Source organism: Giraffa tippelskirchi, chromosome 1, assembly GCF_054371585.1.
Source record: "Giraffa tippelskirchi isolate mGirTip1 chromosome 1, T2T-mGirTip1v1.2.pri, whole genome shotgun sequence".
NCBI classification, from domain to species: Eukaryota; Metazoa; Chordata; class Mammalia; order Artiodactyla; family Giraffidae; genus Giraffa; species Giraffa tippelskirchi.
Genome location: NC_137275.1, coordinates 142,875,145 through 142,901,645, shown reverse-complemented (window position 1 = coordinate 142,901,645; position 26,501 = coordinate 142,875,145). Strand labels below are relative to the sequence as shown.

The window sequence follows — 26,501 nt, the reverse complement described above, 5'->3', positions numbered from 1 at the left end:
TAACCACCCACTCTTTAATAAAGTTTTAAAATGGGGTTTGGATTTCACTTTTTGAGTGAAGAAACTCATTTTCTTTGATTTAATAAATATAACAAAGCACAAATGTAATCACATGAAATGGTAAAGATGCTTTAGAAATTTTAATATGATGTACAGATGAAATGTAATTTTATAAATTTCTGAACATTTTAAGTATGTTAAATGCAAGGAGGAATAAATAAATCAGCAACAGATAACCTCAGGGCAGGCATCACCTAAGGACTCATGCCCCTACAGCTGAATACTTTTATATCTACTTGCTTATTACTACTGACAAAGTATCAACTAAAGTAATTCAATGAATTTGGTGGCTAAAGCAGAAATCAGAGTCTTCTGAAATGAGCACAGGTGAGTGTACGAGGCTGATGTGGCATCTTGGTCGGTGAGAGTCATCTCAAGGTGACTTCAGAGCTCCACCCAGGTTTCTTATCCTTTTCTGCAAGATGGATGACGAAGAGAGGGCTCTCATCATCTCCACTCTGACGGTTTCCCAGGCGCACTCGCTGTATTCCTTCTCTTTCAGGTAGTCACGGATTCCCTGGAAGTACCTCATCACGGCCAGCACGGGGCCCATCCTTCCCTGGTCAGAGGCATCCTCTCCCTTCACCAGGCCCGGGCAAGCATCCAGGTCCTCCAGCTGTTGCATGAGTCCAGCGCGGAGCTGGTCCCGGATGGCCGTGTTCCAGGCAGCAGGGGAGTGCTCTGTCTGTAAGAGGTTGAAGCACTGCTTGAGCATCTCGTGGAGGACAGAGAGGGCCTGGTCCTTCTGGAACTGGCCGCGCTCCAGCATCTCCTGGGGAAGACCGAAGTCTTTTCTGTCCTGCAGACAGGAGCGAGGGGAGAGTCTGCTCATTTGCCGCAGGAGCCTGAGGTTCTGCCTGCCAACCGACACATGGTTCCAAGGCCGGTTACAGCCCAGAGATCCTCCAGGGCTGCAGCTGACCAGCACCAGGGCCATCAGTAGAGAGACCGCGAAAGCCATGGGGAAGATGAGGCTGCTGCTGGCCTGCCTGAGACGGCGTCTGGGTGAACCTTGAGGTAGGGTGTCTGATGACAATCTTTCTAGCAAGGCTTTTAAGTAGGGAAGACGGTACTCATTGTCCGAAAATTTCTCCCTCACTTCCTCATTGTGCTTTCATTTAGATATTACCTATTTGACCTAGAAAATGTAGTCAATCTACACTCTGAAGTTTTACAGTAGAAGTTTAATTTTCCCAATAAACTTTGGATTTGTCAATGAACATGTGTATCAGTTAGATGAGATACTAAATAAAGGCTGAAGTTATGCAATAATACGAAGACTTATAGACATGTACATAGTTATTATGTACAGATTTAAGTATAATAATAAACATTCCTTCTGTTTGTATTTTGTCAGGAACATAAGTTTTCCTTGATCCTTAACTGCATTTTTCCCTCCTTATCTTACACGTAGGAATTCAGTCACTCAGGCCATATTGATATCTGTATTTTGTTTTCTGTCTCACCCAGGATAAGCTTGTAATTAGGAGTGAGTGAACGACTCAGATGTTTCTGTTCTTTTGAGGACATTCATTCAGGTTCCTGAGATTACATTTCACTGGGGCCACAGGGTCATGAGGAGGGGAGTATTTCCTGCCTAATCAGTAAACCAGGATGACACAGTCATCACGAGTTGCCAGCCCTCCAGGGTGCTCAGGAAGGGGACATACACCTGTGGGCGAACAGCTACCAAGTTGCAGCTACTCCCTACGGTGAGCCCAAGGCAACTCAGGATGTGATAAAATGCAAGATGCAAGAAAATGCAAGGAAAAATGCCCCAGGAGAGCTGAGATGCATGAAAGGAACGTGTTCAGTGAGCCCAGACACTTGCCTCTTCCCATACATGGGGAAAATGCTAAATTCCTTAACTTGAGATAGCTGGTTTTCTTTAATTCACAAAAACGCTTTGATGTTCAGACTACATCCCCGTTCTTGCAAATTCCTGTACAACCTGACGCTTCCCTTCACCTCCTTGGAGCAATTCTCTCAAGGTGAATTGAGAAACTGCCTCCCGAATTCCCTCCAAATAAAGTATAACGCTCATCTTTTAGGTTGTCACTATTTTTCTCTTTTTTGAATTAACTGATTTATTTTATTTGGAGGCTTATTACTTTACAATATTGCAGTGGTTTTTGCCATACATTGACGTGAATCACCCGTGGGTGTACATGTGTCCCCCATCCTGAACTCCCCTCCCACCTGCCTCCCTGTCCCATCCCTCAGCGCGGTCCCGGTGCACCAGCCCTGAGCGCCTGTCGCATTCATCCAACCTGGACTGGCCATCTACTTCACATACGGTAATATACATATTTCAATGCTAGTCTCTCAAATCATCCCACCCTCACCTTCTCCCACAGAGTCCAAAAGTCTGTTCTTTACCTCTGTGTCTCTTCTGCTGTCGCGCATATAGAGTCATTGTTACCTTCTTTCTAAACTCCATATATATGCATTAATATACTACATTAGTGTTTTTCTTTCTGACTTACTTCCCTCTGTATAATAGGCTCAAGATCAACAGTCAGGAACAATATACGAGACATCAGGGTTTCTTTCAACCAGCTTTTTATGGTCGATCTCTAGTCTTCCACGGGCTGTGCCGATACCCCCACCAGGAATCCTGCTTCTTTTCTGGTGCATGTAGGTCTGAAGATTCTCATTAACTGTCTTTCCAGTACCACCTCATTCACAAGGTGGTTATCACCTCTAGTAGCACATCTCCTCTGGAATGACGGTGTCCTCAGCCCAAAGTCTCTGGGCCTCCCCCATGAGGGCAGGCTAACCACATCCTGAGAACTTCAGAATTCTACTGTGGAGGGGCTTGTCTCCTTGTTTGCAAAGTCATTCATCTTCCAGCATCCCCACCCTCTCCCGTGCAGTGTTTGTGTGAAGGAGGGGAGTTCTCAGCGATGACTTCCTCTTCTTCCGATCCATGTCGCCAGCTATCAAGTGTCAGCAGCCCTGAGATGCTGAGATCTGAAGTGTGGAGACCTAAGTAAGTGGTGGCATTATCCAATTGCAATTGTTACACCTTTAGGAGACAATTTTTATTTTGCCACGACAGCTTTTGTTGCTCAATTCTTTTACGTAAAGTGTTCAAGATTTGTTCTGCTCAGAATTTCTGAGTTGGGTATAGGTGACTCAGTGATGGTGTTCTGTATTAGTAAAAGCTTATGTCACAGAAATCAGTCACCTTCAGGTGTTCGTTCAGTCTACATACTTCCGTTGGGCTGACTTGTCGATCCATCTCTGTGCTGTGCTCAGAATGCAGAGCAGTGAGGCCCAGGCTGTGTCAGGGAGAAATAGCCTCGGTTCTCTACTTACTCATGATGTTTTGTTTTAAATTTAAAGAACAGCAAAAGAAAAAAAAAAATTGAAGAACTTATTTTTTGCCTTTTGATTTACTGGCCAGTTTGTCTCTCCTACTGCGTTCCTTTCCGTTTCATCCTAGGGTTAATACAGAAGGAAGGGAAAGAATGGCAGAGGGGCATCACCATATTTTCTGTGATTTTCAAGACTAGAGATTTCTTTTGTTTCTCATTTCAGCTTTCCCGGAAGGCAAAACTTGATAGTTGTTTGTGGACAAAAATAAATCAAATATAATTTTGAATGTCATGAATGAGAATATAGACAACTGTCCTTTCTGCTGACAGTATGGCAAAGTGTACGTTGAAGAAAGGTCAACCAAAAAACGGAAGGAATCATAATATTTGAAAGTTGTCAAACAGTCTCAAAGACAGCCACGTGCACGTGCTAAGTCGCTTCAGTCATGTCTGACTCTTTGTGACCCTGTGGACAGGCTCCCCTGTCCGTGGGATTCTCCAGGCAAGAATACCTGAGTGGGTTGCTATTTTCTCCTCCAGCGAATCATCCCGACCCAGGAATTAAACCGTGGTCTCTTATGTCTCCTGGATTGACACGCAAGTTCTTTACCACTGGTGTCACCTGGGAAGCCTCCACAAAGACAGCCAGGTGAGACCAAAAATTGAAGATGTAGTCTTGCCCCCAAAAGGGGCCCCAAAGTGTTGAAGGAAGAAAGAAAAGGAACAAAACTTAGTTAAGAAACAAATTGGACAGCCCTCTCATTTGTCAGTTGGAGAGAAGCAAACTAAAGACAAGCCTGTACACTGAGGCAGAAACTGGACAGATCTAGGCTAAACTGAAGCCCTTCCCCACTCTCTGAGCAAACACTCGTGCACACATGCACACACACCCACCCACACGCACGCACACACACATGGATACATCCTGGTTAATTCCTGAATTACGATTGGATTACCTCAATAGTTCTCGAGTCTACCCAAATAGGCACACCCCAGGCTATTGGTTGGCAACAGTTGTATTCTCTGAGCTCCCTCTATTTGTGGCTGTGTTCTGTCTTACTCCTGAGTCAAGGTGGAAGGGATGCAAGTGCGGTGATTCTTCAAAGGGAATAATAAATCTAAAGGAAGGCTTTAAACAGGGAAGACAGTACTCATTGTCAGAAATTTTCTCTCTCACATCCATTATGTGTTTTCATTTAGACATTTTCTATTTGACCCAGAAAATGTAATTAACCTATACTTTTAATTTGTATAATAAGTGTTTTGTTTTCCCACTAAACTTTTGATGTATCACTCCAAATGGGTATCAGATAAATGAGAAACAAATTAAAGGCTGAGGTTATGTAGGGATGTAGAGACTTATACACATGTACATACTTCTGTGCACATTTTAATATATATAAAGATTCCTTTTCTTTGTGTCAGGAACAAAATCTTTCCTTGATTCTGGACTGCATTTTTTCTCTCCTTATCTTATACATACGAGGTCACAGTCCCTCAGGCCCTACAGGTTTCTGTATTTTATTTTCTGTTTTAATCGGAGCAGAGGCTTGTAATTGTTAGTGCATGAGCTAATCGGTTGTTTCTGCTCTTTTGAGAACATTCATTCAGGTTCCTGAGGTTACATTTCACTGGGACCACAGGCCACGAGGAACAAACTGTTTTCTACCATATCCGTAAAGCAGGATGACACAGTCATCAGAGTTTCCAGCCCTCCAGGGTGCTCAGGAAGGAGGAATATACCTCTGGTCTGACAGCTGTCAGATTGCAGCCACTCCCTAATGTGAGCCCAAGGGAACTCGGGATGGGGAAAAATGCAAGGCGCACGGCCCCAGGATAGCCAAGATGCATGAAAAGAATGATTTCAGTGAGCCCCGACTCTTGCATCCTGCCATGCATAGCAAAGTGCTAAATTCCGTAACTTGAGATACCGGGTTTTCTCCGAGTCACCAAAATATTTTGAGGTTCGGACTACCTTCCCTCTCTTGCAAACTTCTGTGGAACCTGGCTCCTCCCCCCACGTCCTTGGAGCACTTCTCTCAGGGTGACTTGAAATACTGTCTCCTGAATTCCCACCAAATAAAACTTAACTCTCAGCTTTTAGGTTGTGACTTTTCTCTTCAAGTTGACAGTCAGGAATAATATCCGAGACATCGCTATTCTTTTCACCATTTTTTTTTTTTTACAGTAGATGTATAGTCCTCTACAAGCTGTGCCAGTACCCAACCAAACACAACATAACTCTCAACTTTTAGGTTCTGACTTTTTTCTTCATGTTGACAGTCAAGAATAATATACTAGACATCACCATTTCTTTCCACTGTTTTTTGTTTTTTTAACGGTAGATCTATAGTCCTCTATAGGCTGTGCCAATACCCCCACCAGGAATCCTGGTTCTTTGTGGTGCACTTAAGTGTGAAGATTCTAAACCAAGATAATTCATTGTATTTCCAACACTGCCTCACTCACAAGGTAGTTTTCACCTCTAATAGCACTTTTCGTCTGGAATGACAGTGTCCTCAGCCCAAACTCTCTGGGACTCACTCGTGAGGGCAGGCTTACCACTTTGAGACGTTGAGGATTTTACTGTGGAGGGGCTTGTCCCTTTGTTTGCAAAATCATTCATCTTCCAGAATCCCCACCCTCTCCCTGCAGTGTTTTTGTGGAGGACTGGAGTTCTCAGTGCTGACCTCCTCTTCTGCCCTGTGTCCCACGTTATCAAGGGTCAGCAGCCATAAGACGCTGAGAGCTACAGTGTGTTTTTGTCTACGAGTGTGTGTGTTAGTCGCTCAGTGGTGTCCGATTCTTTGCGACCCCGTTGACTGTAGCCCGCCAGACTCCTGTGTCCATTGGATTTTCCAGGCAAGAATACTCCATAGGTGGAGGCATTATGCAAGTGCAATTGTTTCACCTTTACTAGACAATGCTTAGTTTGCCACTACAGCTTTTATCATTCAAACTTTTTACTTAAACTGTTGAACATATGTTTTGCTCAGAATGTCTGAGTTGGCTATAGGGAATTCAGTGATGGTGTTATATATCATTATAAGCTTATATCACAGAAATCGGTGACCTTTAGTTGTTCATTCAGTGCATACTTGGGTTGGGCCGCAATGTCTATCCATGTATATTTCGTGCTGAGACTGCGGAGCCATGAGGCCGGGCTGTGTCAGGGAGAAATAGCCTCGTTTCTTTACCTACTCATGATGTTTCGTTTTAAATTTAAATCACAACAAAAGACTTAGGAACTTATATTCTCTATAGTGATTTGCTGGTTGAAGTTTGTCTCTCTCCTCCTGGGTTTCGTGCCATCTCATCCTAGGGTTAAGACAAAGGGAAATAAAAGAATGCCAGAGGGGCTTCACCTCATTTTCTGTGATTGTCAAGACTTGAGATATTTTGTTTCTCATTGCAACTTTCCTAGAAAGCAAAACCGTAGTTGTTTGTGGGCAAACATAAAACATATGTATATCTGAACGTCATGAAAGTGAAGAAGATAAGTGACATTTCTGCTGACAAAATGGCAAAGTGTAAGTTAAATCTCAAAAAAGCTCAGCCAAACAGTGGAAGAATCATAATATCTGAAGAATGTTAAACAGTCACAAAGACAGGCATGTGTGCGTGCTAAGTCGCTTCAGTCACGCCTGACTCTTGGGACCCAGTGGACAGGCACCCTTGTCCATGGGATTCTCCAGGCAATAACAGTGGAGTGGGTTGCCATTTCCTCCTCCAGGCCGTCTTCCCGACCCAGGGAGTAAACCCAGATCTCTTATGTCTCCTGCAGTGGCAGGTGTGTTGTTTAGCACCGGTGCCCCCTGGGACGCCCCCACAAAGAGAGCCAGATGAGTCCAAAAATTATCCACGTGGTCTTGCCCCCAAAAGTGTCCCCAGAGTGTTAAGGCAGAAAGAAAAAAACCCCAAACTTACTTAACACACAGGAGAAGGAAATGACAACCCACTCCAGTTTTCTTGCCTGGAGAATGCCAGGGACCGGGAGCCTGGCGGGTACACTCCAGTGCAGATCAGTCACTCAGACATGTCTGACTCTTGCGACCCCATGGACCGCAGCATGCCAGGCCTCCCGGTCCATCACCAACTCCTGGGGTTTACTCAAACTCATGTCCATTGAGTCGGTGATGCCATCCAGCCACCTCATCCTCAGTCGTCCCCTTCTCCTCCCGCCTTCAATCTTTCCCAGCCTCAGGATGTTTTCCAAGGAGTCAGCTCTTCCCATCAGGTAGCCAAAGTATTGGAGTTTCAGCTTCAGCATCAGTCCTTCCAATGGATATTGAGGACTGACTTCTTTTAGGATGGACCGGTTGGATCTCCTTGCAGTCCAAGGGACTCTCAAGAGTCTTCTCCAACACCACAGTTCAAAAGCATCAATTCTTCGGCGCTCAGCTTTCTCCATGGTCCGACTCTCACGATCATATGTGACCACTGGAAAAAACATAGACTTGATTGGATGGACCTTTGTTGGCATAGTGATGTCTCTGGTTTTTAATATGCTGTCGAGGTTGGTGGCTAAGTGACAAATGTGGTCCACTGGAGAAGGGAATGGCAAAGCACTTCAGTATTCTTGCCTTGAGAACCCCATGAACAGTATGAAAAGGGTACAGACCCCGGAGTCGCAAACGAGTACTACTCAACGGAGCAACTGACGTGTATTTAACCTCCAAGTTAGAGATCCCTGAGAATGTCAGTTCCTAGGCAGATTGATAAGAAGTCTGGGGTCCCCAAGGACGTGAGAGGGGTCTGGGGCTCTCCAGGAGGACATAGGGTTCTGGAGTTCTCAAGGAGGAGAAATAAACAAACTTGTTTTTCTACATTGCTTTGTCTTAGTCAATAGAGCAATGTATCTGGCTCGAGGACATGTTTGTCCTTACCAAGAACCTGCTGACTTATCCTAAGATTATATTAGGGGAGTGGGTCTGGTAAGATCTTTCTATTGTTAGTTCTAATCCCGTTATCTTAAAATGTATATTGTGGGAGTGGGTCTAGTATGATCTGTGAACCTTGAGACATTCTTTTGATTTATTGTAATAACCAATTAAAAAGAATATAGCTTCCTTGCTAAGGCTAGCGAGTGGGGCACTTTTGTCCTCCTTCTGATGCCTATGCCAGAAGCTTCCTCTGTCGCTTTTTATACTTGAATAAAACCCTGCTATACAAAAGCTCTTGGGTGATCAAGGCTGGTCCCCGGGCCCCAAGCTCAATCTTCTTCGGAGATCAGGAATCCGACATCCTCTGCTGCAAGCTATCAGCCCGCTCATCCATTAACTGGAGAGAAGCAATCTAAAGATGATGTCTGTAACCTGAAGCAGAGATTTGAGAGATCTAGTCTAAATTGAACCCTTCTCTGCTACTTGATCAGTAAACCCATACACGCACTCTCTCTCTCTCTCTCTCTCTTCCTGTTTAACCTCCTCAATGACGGTATTCCATTACCTTAATCGTTCTCAATTCTACCCAAGTAGGTACACCCCAGGTTATTGGTTGGCAACAATTGGATGCCCTGAAATCCCCTTATTTGTGTCTGTGTTCTCTCTTACAGGCTTCCCTGATGGTTCGGACGGTAAAAACATCTGCCTACCGTGCAGGAGACCCCGGTTCGATACCTGGGTTGGGAAGATCCCCTGGAGAAGGAAATGGCAACCCACTCCAGTACTCTTGCCTGGAAAATCCCATGGACAGAGGATCCTGCTAGGCTACGGTCCATGGGGTCGCAGGAGTTGGACACGACTGAGTGACTTCACTCTCTCTCTTACTGCTGAGTCCAAGTGGAAGGGATGCAAGTGCAGTTATTATTCAAAGGGACATGGAGAATTTTCCCCTGAAGTCTGGTTCAGAACGGACAACGTATGCTTTAGGAAAGAGTTAATGCACCTTCAAACAGGAGCTATTTCCTCCGATTTCCCTTGTATTTCCCTACCCAGAATGCCATGGTCAAGGCACCAAGGATGTTAAAGTATGTAAAGCAAATGATGAATCTGTAACCTTGGCCAGTTGAGCAGCCTGAAAGTGAGAAACATATCCTGACCTTTCTTTCCACACAACTTCCTTAGCCCAAGACATGTCCTGCCTGAAGCTGGGAGTATTTTCCCTCTCTAAAATACAAAAGCTAAGGAAGCAGGCTTTTTCAAGTTATTGGTGTCCGTTCTTTCCAGGAAAGATCCTCCTTGAGGTCTGAAGAAAATGCTAAAGGAAGAAGACAGACCTCTGCTTAGAAGAGCAAGAAGCCTGTTCTCCAGACGTGGTCAATGTCCTAGTCCATCTTGGCCAGTAAGTGGCACGCTTCCTCCGTAATTATTTTAGTAGCCTCTAGAGGAAAATGGATCTTGCTTCCTAGTCCATTTTGGCCATGGCTGTTGTCACAATGTTGTAAGAAGGACATTCTCTCATTCCCAAAAATAGTCATCACAAGCAAATAACGTCTTGCATAAAAGTTTCTGAAGAACCTAGAACTTTGACTCAGACTTTTAATTGGTGGCTTTGCACTCTTAGGGCTTCCCTTGTGGCTCAGAGAGTAAAGAATCTGGCTGCAATGATGGGAGACCCAGGTTTGCTCCCTGCGTGGGGAAGATCTCCTGGAGAAGGAAATGGCCATCCACTCCAGTATTCTGCCTGGAGAATCCGATGGACAGAGGAGCCTGGTGGACTATGTTTCATGGGGTGGCAAAGAGTCGGCACGACTGAGTGACTACGCTTTGCAATCTTAAGGGGAAATGGGTAGCCAGAATCCCAAAGAAACAGGAAAGAGCTGTATGAATGGCTGGTGCAGGGGAAGGAGGAGTGAATCTTGAGAGCATACTGGGAATTGCTACAATGTGAGGAAGTATAGGCAGACTTTGTTTTATCCCATTTCACAGATAATTGCATTTTTTACAAATTGAAGGTTGGTGACAAGCCCACGTCAAGCAAGTCTATCAATGCCATTTTCCAATAGCCTTGGCACATTCCATGTCTCTGTGTCATACTGCAGTAATTCTCAGGATATTTCAAACTTTCACTGGCAAAACAATCTGAAGGTCCAGATGATCACTGGTGATTTTTAGCAATAGTGGAATGTTCTAATTAAGGTATATTACCGTCAGGCCACTCAGGATAGCTCTTCTCTTACTCTCGGTAGATCCCCTGCCCCACCGGTACAGCCTAGGCCTATGACTTGCTTTTCTCTGTACTTGTCTGAGGCCCCAGAGTTGATCTTTTGTATCAAAGGGGTGGTGAGGGGCGTGTCCCTCAACTGCTTTCCATGAAAATTAAAGAGCCCGCCTGATCTCACTCCCACTATGATTAGCCATCTCCTCCCTCACCCCCCACCCCCTCCTTCCCCATTCCCCACTTCCCCACCCTCTACTCCCCACCCCGCCATTGCTCTCAGAATGAAGCCTGTCACCATGTGTGAATACTTCCCACCACCCGTGCACCACCCATGGTGGGGTGTTGCTCCAGGACCTTGCTTCACACGTGTGAGTGCCTCCCATCCCTTAAGCCATCCATGCCTCTGTTCTTGACGGCAGATTCTTCCTTTGGTCTCGAAGCTGGGCAAACAAAGGTCTTGTAAGCCTGCGGGGCACAACCCAACAATTGGTGGCAGCCAGGAGATGACAGAAACTCCTGTGAGTGTCAAGATACAGGATGAGGAATGGAAAGTTATTGGGGGCATCCACTAGAATGTGGGTCCCAAGAGTCTCTGGGTGATCCTTGAGGTGGCTGTCCGCTAACCCAGGGGGCCCCAAAGTTGCTGTCTGTAATCCCAAAGTTGTAGGGTATTCCTGAGGTGGCCGTCTGCTACCATATGGTGCCCCAGAATTGCAGGGGGAATCCCAGAAGCAACAGGGAAATCCCTGGGTGGCTGTCCACTAGTACATGGGGCCTTTGGGTGGCTGTCCCTGATGAATGGGCGCTGCCCAGAGAGCTGGAGAACAATGGCCTCAGCTAGCTCTGCTATTGTATCAAAGTGAGCCTTTTGTAATGTTTTAAGCCAGCTTTCTGGAAGGAATTGGTATTTCTCTTGTGCCTTTGCCATATAAATGATCTACCTGGGCTCTCTGATACTAGTGGTCTGTGATCTCTAAGAGTAAGGAGGAAAAGGAGCTTAGGTAAACTCGGTAGAAATAATTATGTTTGGGTAATGTCTATCTAAAATAGTCTCCCCAGATTTTGGTGACTTGAAACTGAGTTAAGAGAATTCATTGACTTTCTGTGCCCTATGCTTAGTTGTATCACACTCTTGGAGACCCCACGGGCTACAGCCCTCCAGCTTCCTCTGTCCATGGGGATTCCCCAGACAAGAATACTGGAGTAGGTTGCCGGGCCCTCCTCCTGGGATCTTCGCAACCCAGGTCTCCTGCATTGTAGGCAGATTCTTTAGCGACCGAACCACCAGGGAAGCCCAAGAATACTGGAGTGGGGAGTTGGTCTCTCCCTTCTCCAGGGGATCTTCCTGACCCAGGAATCGAATTGGAGTCTCCTGCTCCGCAGGCGCGTTCTTTATCAGCTGAGCTACCGGGGAAGCCCCGCAGGCAGCTTAGGAAGGATGTATAATATTATTTATCTTTCCAGCATCATTTGTACCTAAAGCTTCCCGTGTGAGGACATTCTTTTCCTTTACCTCTCCTTGCAGTCTTTAGTATAACCGAAATAAAACAATACTGTTTACATAAACAGTATTCTCTGTAATACTGAGTGCTTCAATGCCGTAGGAACTGCATTTGGTTTATTCACATGTATTCCTTGGTGACAATTACACAGTCTGTCACTCGGGTACTCAATTTATATGTATAATATGAATGGAATGAATGAGTAAATAAATGTAACCACCCACTCTTTAATAAAGTTTTAAAATGGGGTTTGGATTTCACTTTTTGAGTGAAGAAACTCATTTTCTTTGATTTAATAAATATAACAAAGCACAAATGTAATCACATGAAATGGTAAAGATGCTTTAGAAATTTTAATATGATGTACAGATGAAATGTAATTTTATAAATTTCTGAACATTTTAAGTATGTTAAATGCAAGGAGGAATAAATAAATCAGCAACAGATAACCTCAGGGCAGGCATCACCTAAGGACTCATGCCCCTACAGCTGAATACTTTTATATCTACTTGCTTATTACTACTGACAAAGTATCAACTAAAGTAATTCAATGAATTTGGTGGCTAAAGCAGAAATCAGAGTCTTCTGAAATGAGCACAGGTGAGTGTACGAGGCTGATGTGGCATCTTGGTCGGTGAGAGTCATCTCAAGGTGACTTCAGAGCTCCACCCAGGTTTCTTATCCTTTTCTGCAAGATGGATGACGAAGAGAGGGCTCTCATCATCTCCACTCTGACGGTTTCCCAGGCGCACTCGCTGTATTCCTTCTCTTTCAGGTAGTCACGGATTCCCTGGAAGTACCTCATCACGGCCAGCACGGGGCCCATCCTTCCCGGGTCAGAGGCATCCTCTCCCTTCACCAGGCCCGGGCAAGCATCCAGGTCCTCCAGCTGTTGCATGAGTCCAGCGCGGAGCTGGTCCCGGATGGCCGTGTTCCAGGCAGCAGGGGAGTGCTCTGTCTGTAAGAGGTTGAAGCACTGCTTGAGCATCTCGTGGAGGACAGAGAGGGCCTGGTCCTTCTGGAACTGGCCGCGCTCCAGCATCTCCTGGGGAAGACCGAAGTCTTTTCTGTCCTGCAGACAGGAGCGAGGGGAGAGTCTGCTCATTTGCCGCAGGAACCTGAGGTTCTGCCTGCCAACCCACACATGGTTCCAAGGCCGGTTACAGCCCAGAGATCCTCCAGGGCTGCAGCTGACCAGCACCAGGGCCATCAGTAGAGAGACCGCGAAAGCCATGGGGAAGATGAGGCTGCTGCTGGCCTGCCTGAGACGGCGTCTGGGTGAACCTTGAGGTAGGGTGTCTGATGACAATCTTTCTAGCAAGGCTTTTAAGTAGGGAAGACGGTACTCATTGTCCGAAAATTTCTCCCTCACTTCCTCATTGTGCTTTCATTTAGATATTACCTATTTGACCTAGAAAATGTAGTCAATCTACACTCTGAAGTTTTACAGTAGAAGTTTAATTTTCCCAATAAACTTTGGATTTGTCAATGAACATGTGTATCAGTTAGATGAGATACTAAATAAAGGCTGAAGTTATGCAATAATACGAAGACTTATAGACATGTACATAGTTATTATGTACAGATTTAAGTATAATAATAAACATTCCTTCTGTTTGTATTTTGTCAGGAACATAAGTTTTGCTTGATCCTTAACTGCATTTTTCCCTCCTTATCTTACACGTAGGAATTCAGTCACTCAGGCCATATTGATATCTGTATTTTGTTTTCTGTCTCACCCAGGATAAGCTTGTAATTAGGAGTGAGTGAACGACTCAGATGTTTCTGTTCTTTTGAGGACATTCATTCAGGTTCCTGAGATTACATTTCACTGGGGCCACAGGGTCATGAGGAGGGGAGTATTTCCTGCCTAATCAGTAAACCAGGATGACACAGTCATCACGAGTTGCCAGCCCTCCAGGGTGCTCAGGAAGGGGACATACACCTGTGGGCGAACAGCTACCAAGTTGCAGCTACTCCCTACGGTGAGCCCAAGGCAACTCAGGATGTGATAAAATGCAAGATGCAAGAAAATGCAAGGAAAAATGCCCCAGGAGAGCTGAGATGCATGAAAGGAACGTGTTCAGTGAGCCCAGACACTTGCCTCTTCCCATACATGGGGAAAATGCTAAATTCCTTAACTTGAGATAGCTGGTTTTCTTTAATTCACAAAAACGCTTTGATGTTCAGACTACATCCCCGTTCTTGCAAATTCCTGTACAACCTGACGCTTCCCTTCACCTCCTTGGAGCAATTCTCTCAAGGTGAATTGAGAAACTGCCTCCCGAATTCCCTCCAAATAAAGTATAACGCTCATCTTTTAGGTTGTCACTATTTTTCTCTTTTTTGAATTAACTGATTTATTTTATTTGGAGGCTTATTACTTTACAATATTGCAGTGGTTTTTGCCATACATTGACGTGAATCACCCGTGGGTGTACATGTGTCCCCCATCCTGAACTCCCCTCCCACCTGCCTCCCTGTCCCATCCCTCAGCGCGGTCCCGGTGCACCAGCCCTGAGCGCCTGTCGCATTCATCCAACCTGGACTGGCCATCTACTTCACATACGGTAATATACATATTTCAATGCTAGTCTCTCAAATCATCCCACCCTCACCTTCTCCCACAGAGTCCAAAAGTCTGTTCTTTACCTCTGTGTCTCTTCTGCTGTCGCGCATATAGAGTCATTGTTACCTTCTTTCTAAACTCCATATATATGCATTAATATACTACATTAGTGTTTTTCTTTCTGACTTACTTCCCTCTGTATAATAGGCTCAAGATCAACAGTCAGGAACAATATACGAGACATCAGGGTTTCTTTCAACCAGCTTTTTATGGTCGATCTCTAGTCTTCCACGGGCTGTGCCGATACCCCCACCAGGAATCCTGCTTCTTTTCTGGTGCATGTAGGTCTGAAGATTCTCATTAACTGTCTTTCCAGTACCACCTCATTCACAAGGTGGTTATCACCTCTAGTAGCACATCTCCTCTGGAATGACGGTGTCCTCAGCCCAAAGTCTCTGGGCCTCCCCCATGAGGGCAGGCTAACCACATCCTGAGAACTTCAGAATTCTACTGTGGAGGGGCTTGTCTCCTTGTTTGCAAAGTCATTCATCTTCCAGCATCCCCACCCTCTCCCGTGCAGTGTTTGTGTGAAGGAGGGGAGTTCTCAGCGATGACTTCCTCTTCTTCCGATCCATGTCGCCAGCTATCAAGTGTCAGCAGCCCTGAGATGCTGAGATCTGAAGTGTGGAGACCTAAGTAAGTGGTGGCATTATCCAATTGCAATTGTTACACCTTTAGGAGACAATTTTTATTTTGCCACGACAGCTTTTGTTGCTCAATTCTTTTACGTAAAGTGTTCAAGATTTGTTCTGCTCAGAATTTCTGAGTTGGGTATAGGTGACTCAGTGATGGTGTTCTGTATTAGTAAAAGCTTATGTCACAGAAATCAGTCACCTTCAGGTGTTCGTTCAGTCTACATACTTCCGTTGGGCTGACTTGTCGATCCATCTCTGTGCTGTGCTCAGAATGCAGAGCAGTGAGGCCCAGGCTGTGTCAGGGAGAAATAGCCTCGGTTCTCTACTTACTCATGATGTTTTGTTTTAAATTTAAAGAACAGCAAAAGAAAAAAAAAAATTGAAGAACTTATTTTTTGCCTTTTGATTTACTGGCCAGTTTGTCTCTCCTACTGCGTTCCTTTCCGTTTCATCCTAGGGTTAATACAGAAGGAAGGGAAAGAATGGCAGAGGGGCATCACCATATTTTCTGTGATTTTCAAGACTAGAGATTTCTTTTGTTTCTCATTTCAGCTTTCCCGGAAGGCAAAACTTGATAGTTGTTTGTGGACAAAAATAAATCAAATATAATTTTGAATGTCATGAATGAGAATATAGACAACTGTCCTTTCTGCTGACAGTATGGCAAAGTGTACGTTGAAGAAAGGTCAACCAAAAAACGGAAGGAATCATAATATTTGAAAGTTGTCAAACAGTCTCAAAGACAGCCACGTGCACGTGCTAAGTCGCTTCAGTCATGTCTGACTCTTTGTGACCCTGTGGACAGGCTCCCCTGTCCGTGGGATTCTCCAGGCAAGAATACCTGAGTGGGTTGCTATTTTCTCCTCCAGCGAATCATCCCGACCCAGGAATTAAACCGTGGTCTCTTATGTCTCCTGGATTGACACGCAAGTTCTTTACCACTGGTGTCACCTGGGAAGCCTCCACAAAGACAGCCAGGTGAGACCAAAAATTGAAGATGTAGTCTTGCCCCCAAAAGGGGCCCCAAAGTGTTGAAGGAAGAAAGAAAAGGAACAAAACTTAGTTAAGAAACAAATTGGACAGCCCTCTCATTTGTCAGTTGGAGAGAAGCAAACTAAAGACAAGCCTGTACACTGAGGCAGAAACTGGACAGATCTAGGCTAAACTGAAGCCCTTCCCCACTCTCTGAGCAAACACTCGTGCACACATGCACACACACCCACCCACACGCACGCACACACACATGGATACATCCTGGTTAATTCCTGAATTACGATTGGATTACCTCAATAGTTCTCGAGTCTACCCAAATAGGCACACCCCAGGCTATTGGTTGGCAACAGTTGTATTCTCTGAGCTCCCTCTATTTGTGGCTGTGTTCTGTCTTACTCCTGAGTCAAGGTGGAAGGGATGCAAGTGCGGTGATTCTTCAAAGGGAATAATAAATCTAAAGGAAGGCTTTAAACAGGGAAGACAGTACTCATTGTCAGAAATTTTCTCTCTCACATCCATTATGTGTTTTCACTTAGACATTTTCTATTTGACCCAGAAAATGTAATTAACCTATACTTTTAATTTGTATAATAAGTGTTTTGTTTTCCCACTAAACTTTTGATGTATCACTCCAAATGGGTATCAGATAAATGAGAAACAAATTAAAGGCTGAGGTTATGTAGGGATGTAGAGACTTATACACATGTACATACTTCTGTGCACATTTTAATATATATAAAGATTCCTTTTCTTTGTGTCAGGAACAAAATCTTTCCTTGATTCTGGACTGCATTTTTTCTCTCCTTATCTTATACATACGAGGTCACAGTCCCTCAGGCCCTACAGGTTTCTGTATTTTATTTTCTGTTTTAATCGGAGCAGAGGCTTGTAATTGTTAGTGCATGAGCTAATCGGTTGTTTCTGCTCTTTTGAGAACATTCATTCAGGTTCCTGAGGTTACATTTCACTGGGACCACAGGCCACGAGGAACAAACTGTTTTCTACCATATCCGTAAAGCAGGATGACACAGTCATCAGAGTTTCCAGCCCTCCAGGGTGCTCAGGAAGGAGGAATATACCTCTGGTCTGACAGCTGTCAGATTACAGCCACTCCCTAATGTGAGCCCAAGGGAACTCGGGATGGGGAAAAATGCAAGGCGCACGGCCCCAGGATAGCCAAGATGCATGAAAAGAATGATTTCAGTGAGCCCCGACTCTTGCATCCTGCCATGCATAGCAAAGTGCTAAATTCCGTAACTTGAGATACCGGGTTTTCTCCGAGTCACCAAAATATTTTGAGGTTCGGACTACCTTCCCTCTCTTGCAAACTTCTGTGGAACCTGGCTCCTCCCCCCACGTCCTTGGAGCACTTCTCTCAGGGTGACTTGAAATACTGTCTCCTGAATTCCCACCAAATAAAACTTAACTCTCAGCTTTTAGGTTGTGACTTTTCTCTTCAAGTTGACAGTCAGGAATAATATCCGAGACATCGCTATTCTTTTCACCATTTTTTTTTTTTTACAGTAGATGTATAGTCCTCTACAAGCTGTGCCAGTACCCAACCAAACACAACATAACTCTCAACTTTTAGGTTCTGACTTTTTTCTTCATGTTGACAGTCAAGAATAATATACTAGACATCACCATTTCTTTCCACTGTTTTTTGTTTTTTTAACGGTAGATCTATAGTCCTCTATAGGCTGTGCCAATACCCCCACCAGGAATCCTGGTTCTTTGTGGTGCACTTAAGTGTGAAGATTCTAAACCAAGATAATTCATTGTATTTCCAACACTGCCTCACTCACAAGGTAGTTTTCACCTCTAATAGCACTTTTCGTCTGGAATGACAGTGTCCTCAGCCCAAACTCTCTGGGACTCACTCGTGAGGGCAGGCTTACCACTTTGAGACGTTGAGGATTTTACTGTGGAGGGGCTTGTCCCTTTGTTTGCAAAATCATTCATCTTCCAGAATCCCCACCCTCTCCCTGCAGTGTTTTTGTGGAGGACTGGAGTTCTCAGTGCTGACCTCCTCTTCTGCCCTGTGTCCCACGTTATCAAGGGTCAGCAGCCATAAGACGCTGAGAGCTACAGTGTGTTTTTGTCTACGAGTGTGTGTGTTAGTCGCTCAGTGGTGTCCGATTCTTTGCGACCCCGTTGACTGTAGCCCGCCAGACTCCTGTGTCCATTGGATTTTCCAGGCAAGAATACTCCATAGGTGGAGGCATTATGCAAGTGCAATTGTTTCACCTTTACTAGACAATGCTTAGTTTGCCACTACAGCTTTTATCATTCAAACTTTTTACTTAAACTGTTGAACATATGTTTTGCTCAGAATGTCTGAGTTGGCTATAGGGAATTCAGTGATGGTGTTATATATCATTATAAGCTTATATCACAGAAATCGGTGACCTTTAGTTGTTCATTCAGTGCATACTTGGGTTGGGCCGCAATGTCTATCCATGTATATTTCGTGCTGAGACTGCGGAGCCATGAGGCCGGGCTGTGTCAGGGAGAAATAGCCTCGTTTCTTTACCTACTCATGATGTTTCGTTTTAAATTTAAATCACAACAAAAGACTTAGGAACTTATATTCTCTATAGTGATTTGCTGGTTGAAGTTTGTCTCTCTCCTCCTGGGTTTCGTGCCATCTCATCCTAGGGTTAAGACAAAGGGAAATAAAAGAATGCCAGAGGGGCTTCACCTCATTTTCTGTGATTGTCAAGACTTGAGATATTTTGTTTCTCATTGCAACTTTCCTAGAAAGCAAAACCGTAGTTGTTTGTGGGCAAACATAAAACATATGTATATCTGAACGTCATGAAAGTGAAGAAGATAAGTGACATTTCTGCTGACAAAATGGCAAAGTGTAAGTTAAATCTCAAAAAAGCTCAGCCAAACAGTGGAAGAATCATAATATCTGAAGAATGTTAAACAGTCACAAAGACAGGCATGTGTGCGTGCTAAGTCGCTTCAGTCACGCCTGACTCTTGGGACCCAGTGGACAGGCACCCTTGTCCATGGGATTCTCCAGGCAATAACAGTGGAGTGGGTTGCCATTTCCTCCTCCAGGCCATCTTCCCGACCCAGGGAGTAAACCCAGATCTCTTATGTCTCCTGCAGTGGCAGGTGTGTTGTTTAGCACCGGTGCCCCCTGGGACGCCCCCACAAAGAGAGCCAGATGAGTCCAAAAATTATCCACGTGGTCTTGCCCCCAAAAGTGTCCCCAGAGTGTTAAGGCAGAAAGAAAAAAACCCCAAACTTACTTAACACACAGGAGAAGGAAATGACAACCCACTCCAGTTTTCTTGCCTGGAGAATGCCAGGGACCGGGAGCCTGGCGGGTACACTCCAGTGCAGATCAGTCACTCAGACATGTCTGACTCTTGCGACCCCATGGACCGCAGCATGCCAGGCCTCCCGGTCCATCACCAACTCCTGGGGTTTACTCAAACTCATGTCCATTGAGTCGGTGATGCCATCCAGCCACCTCATCCTCAGTCGTCCCCTTCTCCTCCCGCCTTCAATCTTTCCCAGCCTCAGGATGTTTTCCAAGGAGTCAGTTCTTCCCATCAGGTAGCCAAAGTATTGGAGTTTCAGCTTCAGCATCAGTCCTTCCAATGAATATTGAGGACTGACTTCTTTTAGGATGGACCGGTTGGATCTCCTTGCAGTCCAAGGGACTCTCAAGAGTCTTCTCCAACACCACAGTTCAAAAGCATCAATTCTTCGGCGCTCAGCTTTCTCCATGGTCCGACTCTCACGATCATATGTGACCACTGGAAAAAACATAGACTTGATTGGATGGACCTTTGTTGGCATAGTGATGTCTCTGGTTTTTAATATGCTGTCGAGGTTGGTGGCTAAGTGACAAATGTGGTCCACTGGAGAAGGGAATGGCAAAGCACTTCAGTATTCTTGCCTTGAGAACCCCATGAACAGTATGAAAAGGGTACAGACCCCGGAGTCGCAAACGAGTACTACTCAACGGAGCAACTGACGTGTATTTAACCTCCAAGTTAGAGATCCCTGAGAATGTCAGTTCCTAGGCAGATTGATAAGAAGTCTGGGGTCCCCAAGGACGTGAGAGGGGTCTGGGGCTCTCCAGGAGGACATAGGGTTCTGGAGTTCTCAAGGAGGAGAAATAAACAAACTTGTTTTTCTACATTGCTTTGTCTTAGTCAATAGAGCAATGTATCTGGCTCGAGGACATGTTTGTCCTTACCAAGAACCTGCTGACTTATCCTAAGATTATATTAGGGGAGTGGGTCTGGTAAGATCTTTCTATTGTTAGTTCTAATCCCGTTATCTTAAAATGTATATTGTGGGAGTGGGTCTAGTATGATCTGTGAACCTTGAGACATTCTTTTGATTTATTGTAATAACCAATTAAAAAGAATATAGCTTCCTTGCTAAGGCTAGCGAGTGGGGCACTTTTGTCCTCCTTCTGATGCCTATGCCAGAAGCTTCCTCTGTCGCTTTTGATACTTGAATAAAACCCTGCTATACAAAAGCTCTTGGGTGATCAAGGCTGGTCCCCGGGCCCCAAGCTCAATCTTCTTCGGAGATCAGGAATCCGACATCCTCTGCTGCAAGCTATCAGCCCGCTCATCCATTAACTGGAGAGAAGCAATCTAAAGATGATGTCTGTAACCTGAAGCAGAGATTTGAGAGATCTAGTCTATATTGAACCCTTCTCTGCTACTTGATCAGTAAACCCATACACGCACTCTCTCTCTCTCTCTCTCTCTCTCTCTCTTCCTGGTTAACCTCCTCGATGACGGTATTCCATTACCTTAATCGTTCTCAATTCTACCCAAGTAGGTACACCCCAGGTTATTGGTTGGCAACAATTGGATGCCCTGAAATCCCCTTATTTGCGTCTGTGTTCTCTCTTACAGGCTTCCCTGATGGTTCGGACGGTAAAAACATCTGCCTACCATGCAGGAGACCCCGGTTCGATACCTGGGTTGGGAAGATCCCCTGGAGAAGGAAATGGCAACCCACTCCAGTACTCTTGCCTGGAAAATCCCATGGACAGAGGATCCTGCTAGGCTACGGTCCATGGGGTCGCAGGAGTTGGACACGACTGAGTGACTTCACTCTCTCTCTTACTGCTGAGTCCAAGTGGAAGGGATGCAAGTGCAGTTATTATTCAAAGGGACATGGAGAATTTCCCCCTGAAGTCTGGTTCAGAACGGACAACGTATGCTTTAGGAAAGAGTTAATGCACCTTCAAACAGGAGCTATTTCCTCCGATTTCCCTTGTATTTCCCTACCCAGAATGCCATGGTCAAGGCACCAAGGATGTTAAAGTATGTAAAGCAAATGATGAATCTGTAACCTTGGCCAGTTGAGCAGCCTGAAAGTGAGAAACATATCCTGACCTTTCTTTCCACACAACTTCCTTAGCCCAAGACATGTCCTGCCTGAAGCTGGGAGTATTTTCCCTCTCTAAAATACAAAAGCTAAGGAAGCAGGCTTTTTCAAGTTATTGGTGTCCGTTCTTTCCAGGAAAGATCCTCCTTGAGGTCTGAAGAAAATGCTAAAGGAAGAAGACAGACCTCTGCTTAGAAGAGCAAGAAGCCTGCTCTCCAGACGTGGTCAATGTCCTAGTCCATCTTGGCCAGTAAGTGGCACGCTTCCTCCGTAATTATTTTAGTAGCCTCTAGAGGAAAATGGATCTTGCTTCCTAGTCCATTTTGGCCATGGCTGTTGTCACAATATTGTAAGAAGGACATTCTCTCATTCCCAAAAATAGTCATCACAAGCAAATAACGTCTTACATAAAAGTTTCTGAAGAACCTAGAACTTTGACTCAGACTTTTAATTGGTGGCTTTGCACTCTTAGGGCTTCCCTTGTGGCTCAGAGAGTATAAAGAATCTGGCTGCAATGATGGGAGACCCAGGTTTGCTCCCTGCGTGGGGAAGATCTCCTGGAGAAGGAAATGGCCATCCACTCCAGTATTCTGCCTGGAGAATCCGATGGACAGAGGAGCCTGGTGGACTATGTTTCATGGGGTGGCAAAGAGTCGGCACGACTGAGTGACTACGCTTTGCAATCTTAAGGGGAAATGGGTAGCCAGAATCCCAAAGAAACAGGAAAGAGCTGTATGAATGGCTGGTGCAGGGGAAGGAGGAGTGAATCTTGAGAGCATACTGGGAATTGCTACAATGTGAGGAAGTATAGGCAGACTTTGTTTTATCCCATTTCACAGATAATTGCATTTTTTACAAATTGAAGGTTTGTGACAAGCCCACATCAAGCAAGTCTATCAATGCCATTTTCCAATAGCCTTGGCACATTCCATGTCTCTGTGTCATACTGCAGTAATTCTCAGGATATTTCAAACTTTCACTGGCAAAACAATCTGAAGGTCCAGATGATCACTGGTGATTTTTAGCAATAGTGGAATGTTCTAATTAAGGTATATTACCGTCAGGCCACTCAGGATAGCTCTTCTCTTACTCTCGGTAGATCCCCTGCCCCACCGGTACAGCCTAGGCCTATGACTTGCTTTTCTCTGTACTTGTCTGAGGCCCCAGAGTTGATCTTTTGTATCAAAGGGGTGGTGAGGGGCGTGTCCCTCAACTGCTTTCCATGAAAATTAAAGAGCCCGCCTGATCTCACTCCCACTATGATTAGCCATCTCCTCCCTCACCCCCCACCCCCTCCTTCCCCATTCCCCACTTCCCCACCCTCTACTCCCCACCCCGCCATTGCTCTCAGAATGAAGCCTGTCACCATGTGTGAATACTTCCCACCACCCGTGCACCACCCATGGTGGGGTGTTGCTCCAGGACCTTGCTTCACACGTGTGAGTGCCTCCCATCCCTTAAGCCATCCATGCCTCTGTTCTTGACGGCAGATTCTTCCTTTGGTCTCGAAGCTGGGCAAACAAAGGTCTTGTAAGCCTGCAGGGCACAACCCAACAATTGGTGGCAGCCAGGAGATGACAGAAACTCCTGTGAGTGTCAAGATACAGGATGAGGAATGGAAAGTTATTGGGGGCATCCACTAGAATGTGGGTCCCAAGAGTCTCTGGGTGATCCTTGAGGTGGCTGTCCGCTAACCCAGGGGGCCCCAAAGTTGCTGTCTGTAATCCCAAAGTTGTAGGGTATTCCTGAGGTGGCCATCTGCTACCATATGGTGCCCCAGAATTGCAGGGGGAATCCCAGAAGCAACAGGGAAATCCCTGGGTGGCTGTCCACTAGTACATGGGGCCTTTGGGTGGCTGTCCCTGATGAATGGGCGCTGCCCAGAGAGCTGGAGAACAATGGCCTCAGCTAGCTCTGCTATTGTATCAAAGTGAGCCTTTTGTAATGTTTTAAGCCAGCTTTCTGGAAGGAATTGGTATTTCTCTTGTGCCTTTGCCATATAAATGATCTACCTGGGCTCTCTGATACTAGTGGTCTGTGATCTCTAAGAGTAAGGAGGAAAAAGAGCTTAGGTAAACTCGGTAGAAATAATTATGTTTGGGTAATGTCTATCTAAAATAGTCTCCCCAGATTTTGGTGACTTGAAACTGAGTTAAGAGAATTCATTGACTTTCTGTGCCCTATGCTTAGTTGTATCACACTCTTGGAGACCCCACGGGCTACAGCCCTCCAGCTTCCTCTGTCCATGGGGATTCCCCAGACAAGAATACTGGAGTAGGTTGCCGGGCCCTCCTCCTGGGATCTTCGCAACCCAGGTCTCCTGCATTGTAGGCAGATTCTTTAGCGACCGAACCACCAGGGAAGCCCAAGAATACTGGAGTGGGGAGTTGGTCTCTCCCTTCTCCAGGGGATCTTCCTGACCCAGGAATCGAATTGGAGTCTCCTGCTCCGCAGGCGCGTTCTTTATCAGCTGAGCTACCGGGGAAGCCCCGCAGGCAGCTTAGGAAGGATGTATAATATTATTTATCTTTCCAGCATCATTTGTACCTAAAGCTTCCCGTGTGAGGACATTCTTTTCCTTTACCTCTCCTTGCAGTCTTTAGTATAACCGAAATAAAACAATACTGTTTACATAAACAGTATTCTCTGTAATACTGAGTGCTTCAATGCCGTAGGAACTGCATTTGGTTTATTCACATGTATTCCTTGGTGACAATTACACAGTCTGTCACTCGGGTACTCAATTTATATGTATAATATGAATGGAATGAATGAGTAAATAAATGTAACCACCCACTCTTTAATAAAGTTTTAAAATGGGGTTTGGATTTCACTTTTTGAGTGAAGAAACTCATTTTCTTTGATTTAATAAATATAACAAAGCACAAATGTAATCACATGAAATGGTAAAGATGCTTTAGAAATTTTAATATGATGTACAGATGAAATGTAATTTTATAAATTTCTGAACATTTTAAGTATGTTAAATGCAAGGAGGAATAAATAAATCAGCAACAGATAACCTCAGGGCAGGCATCACCTAAGGACTCATGCCCCTACAGCTGAATACTTTTATATCTACTTGCTTATTACTACTGACAAAGTATCAACTAAAGTAATTCAATGAATTTGGTGGCTAAAGCAGAAATCAGAGTCTTCTGAAATGAGCACAGGTGAGTGTACGAGGCTGATGTGGCATCTTGGTCGGTGAGAGTCATCTCAAGGTGACTTCAGAGCTCCACCCAGGTTTCTTATCCTTTTCTGCAAGATGGATGACGAAGAGAGGGCTCTCATCATCTCCACTCTGACGGTTTCCCAGGCGCACTCGCTGTATTCCTTCTCTTTCAGGTAGTCACGGATTCCCTGGAAGTACCTCATCACGGCCAGCACGGGGCCCATCCTTCCCGGGTCAGAGGCATCCTCTCCCTTCACCAGGCCCGGGCAAGCATCCAGGTCCTCCAGCTGTTGCATGAGTCCAGCGCGGAGCTGGTCCCGGATGGCCGTGTTCCAGGCAGCAGGGGAGTGCTCTGTCTGTAAGAGGTTGAAGCACTGCTTGAGCATCTCGTGGAGGACAGAGAGGGCCTGGTCCTTCTGGAACTGGCCGCGCTCCAGCATCTCCTGGGGAAGACCGAAGTCTTTTCTGTCCTGCAGACAGGAGCGAGGGGAGAGTCTGCTCATTTGCCGCAGGAACCTGAGGTTCTGCCTGCCAACCCACACATGGTTCCAAGGCCGGTTACAGCCCAGAGATCCTCCAGGGCTGCAGCTGACCAGCACCAGGGCCATCAGTAGAGAGACCGCGAAAGCCATGGGGAAGATGAGGCTGCTGCTGGCCTGCCTGAGACGGCGTCTGGGTGAACCTTGAGGTAGGGTGTCTGATGACAATCTTTCTAGCAAGGCTTTTAAGTAGGGAAGACGGTACTCATTGTCCGAAAATTTCTCCCTCACTTCCTCATTGTGCTTTCATTTAGATATTACCTATTTGACCTAGAAAATGTAGTCAATCTACACTCTGAAGTTTTACAGTAGAAGTTTAATTTTCCCAATAAACTTTGGATTTGTCAATGAACATGTGTATCAGTTAGATGAGATACTAAATAAAGGCTGAAGTTATGCAATAATACGAAGACTTATAGACATGTACATAGTTATTATGTACAGATTTAAGTATAATAATAAACATTCCTTCTGTTTGTATTTTGTCAGGAACATAAGTTTTCCTTGATCCTTAACTGCATTTTTCCCTCCTTATCTTACACGTAGGAATTCAGTCACTCAGGCCATATTGATATCTGTATTTTGTTTTCTGTCTCACCCAGGATAAGCTTGTAATTAGGAGTGAGTGAACGACTCAGATGTTTCTGTTCTTTTGAGGACATTCATTCAGGTTCCTGAGATTACATTTCACTGGGGCCACAGGGTCATGAGGAGGGGAGTATTTCCTGCCTAATCAGTAAACCAGGATGACACAGTCATCACGAGTTGCCAGCCCTCCAGGGTGCTCAGGAAGGGGACATACACCTGTGGGCGAACAGCTACCAAGTTGCAGCTACTCCCTACGGTGAGCCCAAGGCAACTCAGGATGTGATAAAATGCAAGATGCAAGAAAATGCAAGGAAAAATGCCCCAGGAGAGCTGAGATGCATGAAAGGAACGTGTTCAGTGAGCCCAGACACTTGCCTCTTCCCATACATGGGGAAAATGCTAAATTCCTTAACTTGAGATAGCTGGTTTTCTTTAATTCACAAAAACGCTTTGATGTTCAGACTACATCCCCGTTCTTGCAAATTCCTGTACAACCTGACGCTTCCCTTCACCTCCTTGGAGCAATTCTCTCAAGGTGAATTGAGAAACTGCCTCCCGAATTCCCTCCAAATAAAGTATAACG

General features: G+C 45.2%; 3 protein-coding genes across 3 annotated transcripts; all 3 read right to left on the bottom strand.

The window, feature by feature from the left end:
• Positions 1–433: 433 nt before the first annotated feature.
• Positions 434–1,021, bottom strand: LOC145538052 (interferon tau-like). Its single transcript, XM_081569463.1, has one exon. The coding sequence runs from the start codon at positions 1,019–1,021 to the stop codon at positions 434–436; it is 588 nt and encodes a 195-aa protein (XP_081425589.1).
• An 11,608-nt stretch (positions 1,022–12,629) lies between these two features.
• On the bottom strand, positions 12,630–13,217 carry LOC145539217 (interferon tau-like). The gene has a single exon (XM_081572929.1). The coding sequence runs from the start codon at positions 13,215–13,217 to the stop codon at positions 12,630–12,632; it is 588 nt and encodes a 195-aa protein (XP_081429055.1).
• Positions 13,218–24,835: 11,618 nt separating this feature from the next.
• LOC145538915 (interferon tau-like) lies at positions 24,836–25,423 on the bottom strand. The gene has a single exon (XM_081571882.1). It carries the CDS (start codon positions 25,421–25,423, stop codon positions 24,836–24,838), a length of 588 nt encoding a protein of 195 aa, XP_081428008.1.
• Between the last annotated feature and the right edge of the window lie 1,078 nt (positions 25,424–26,501).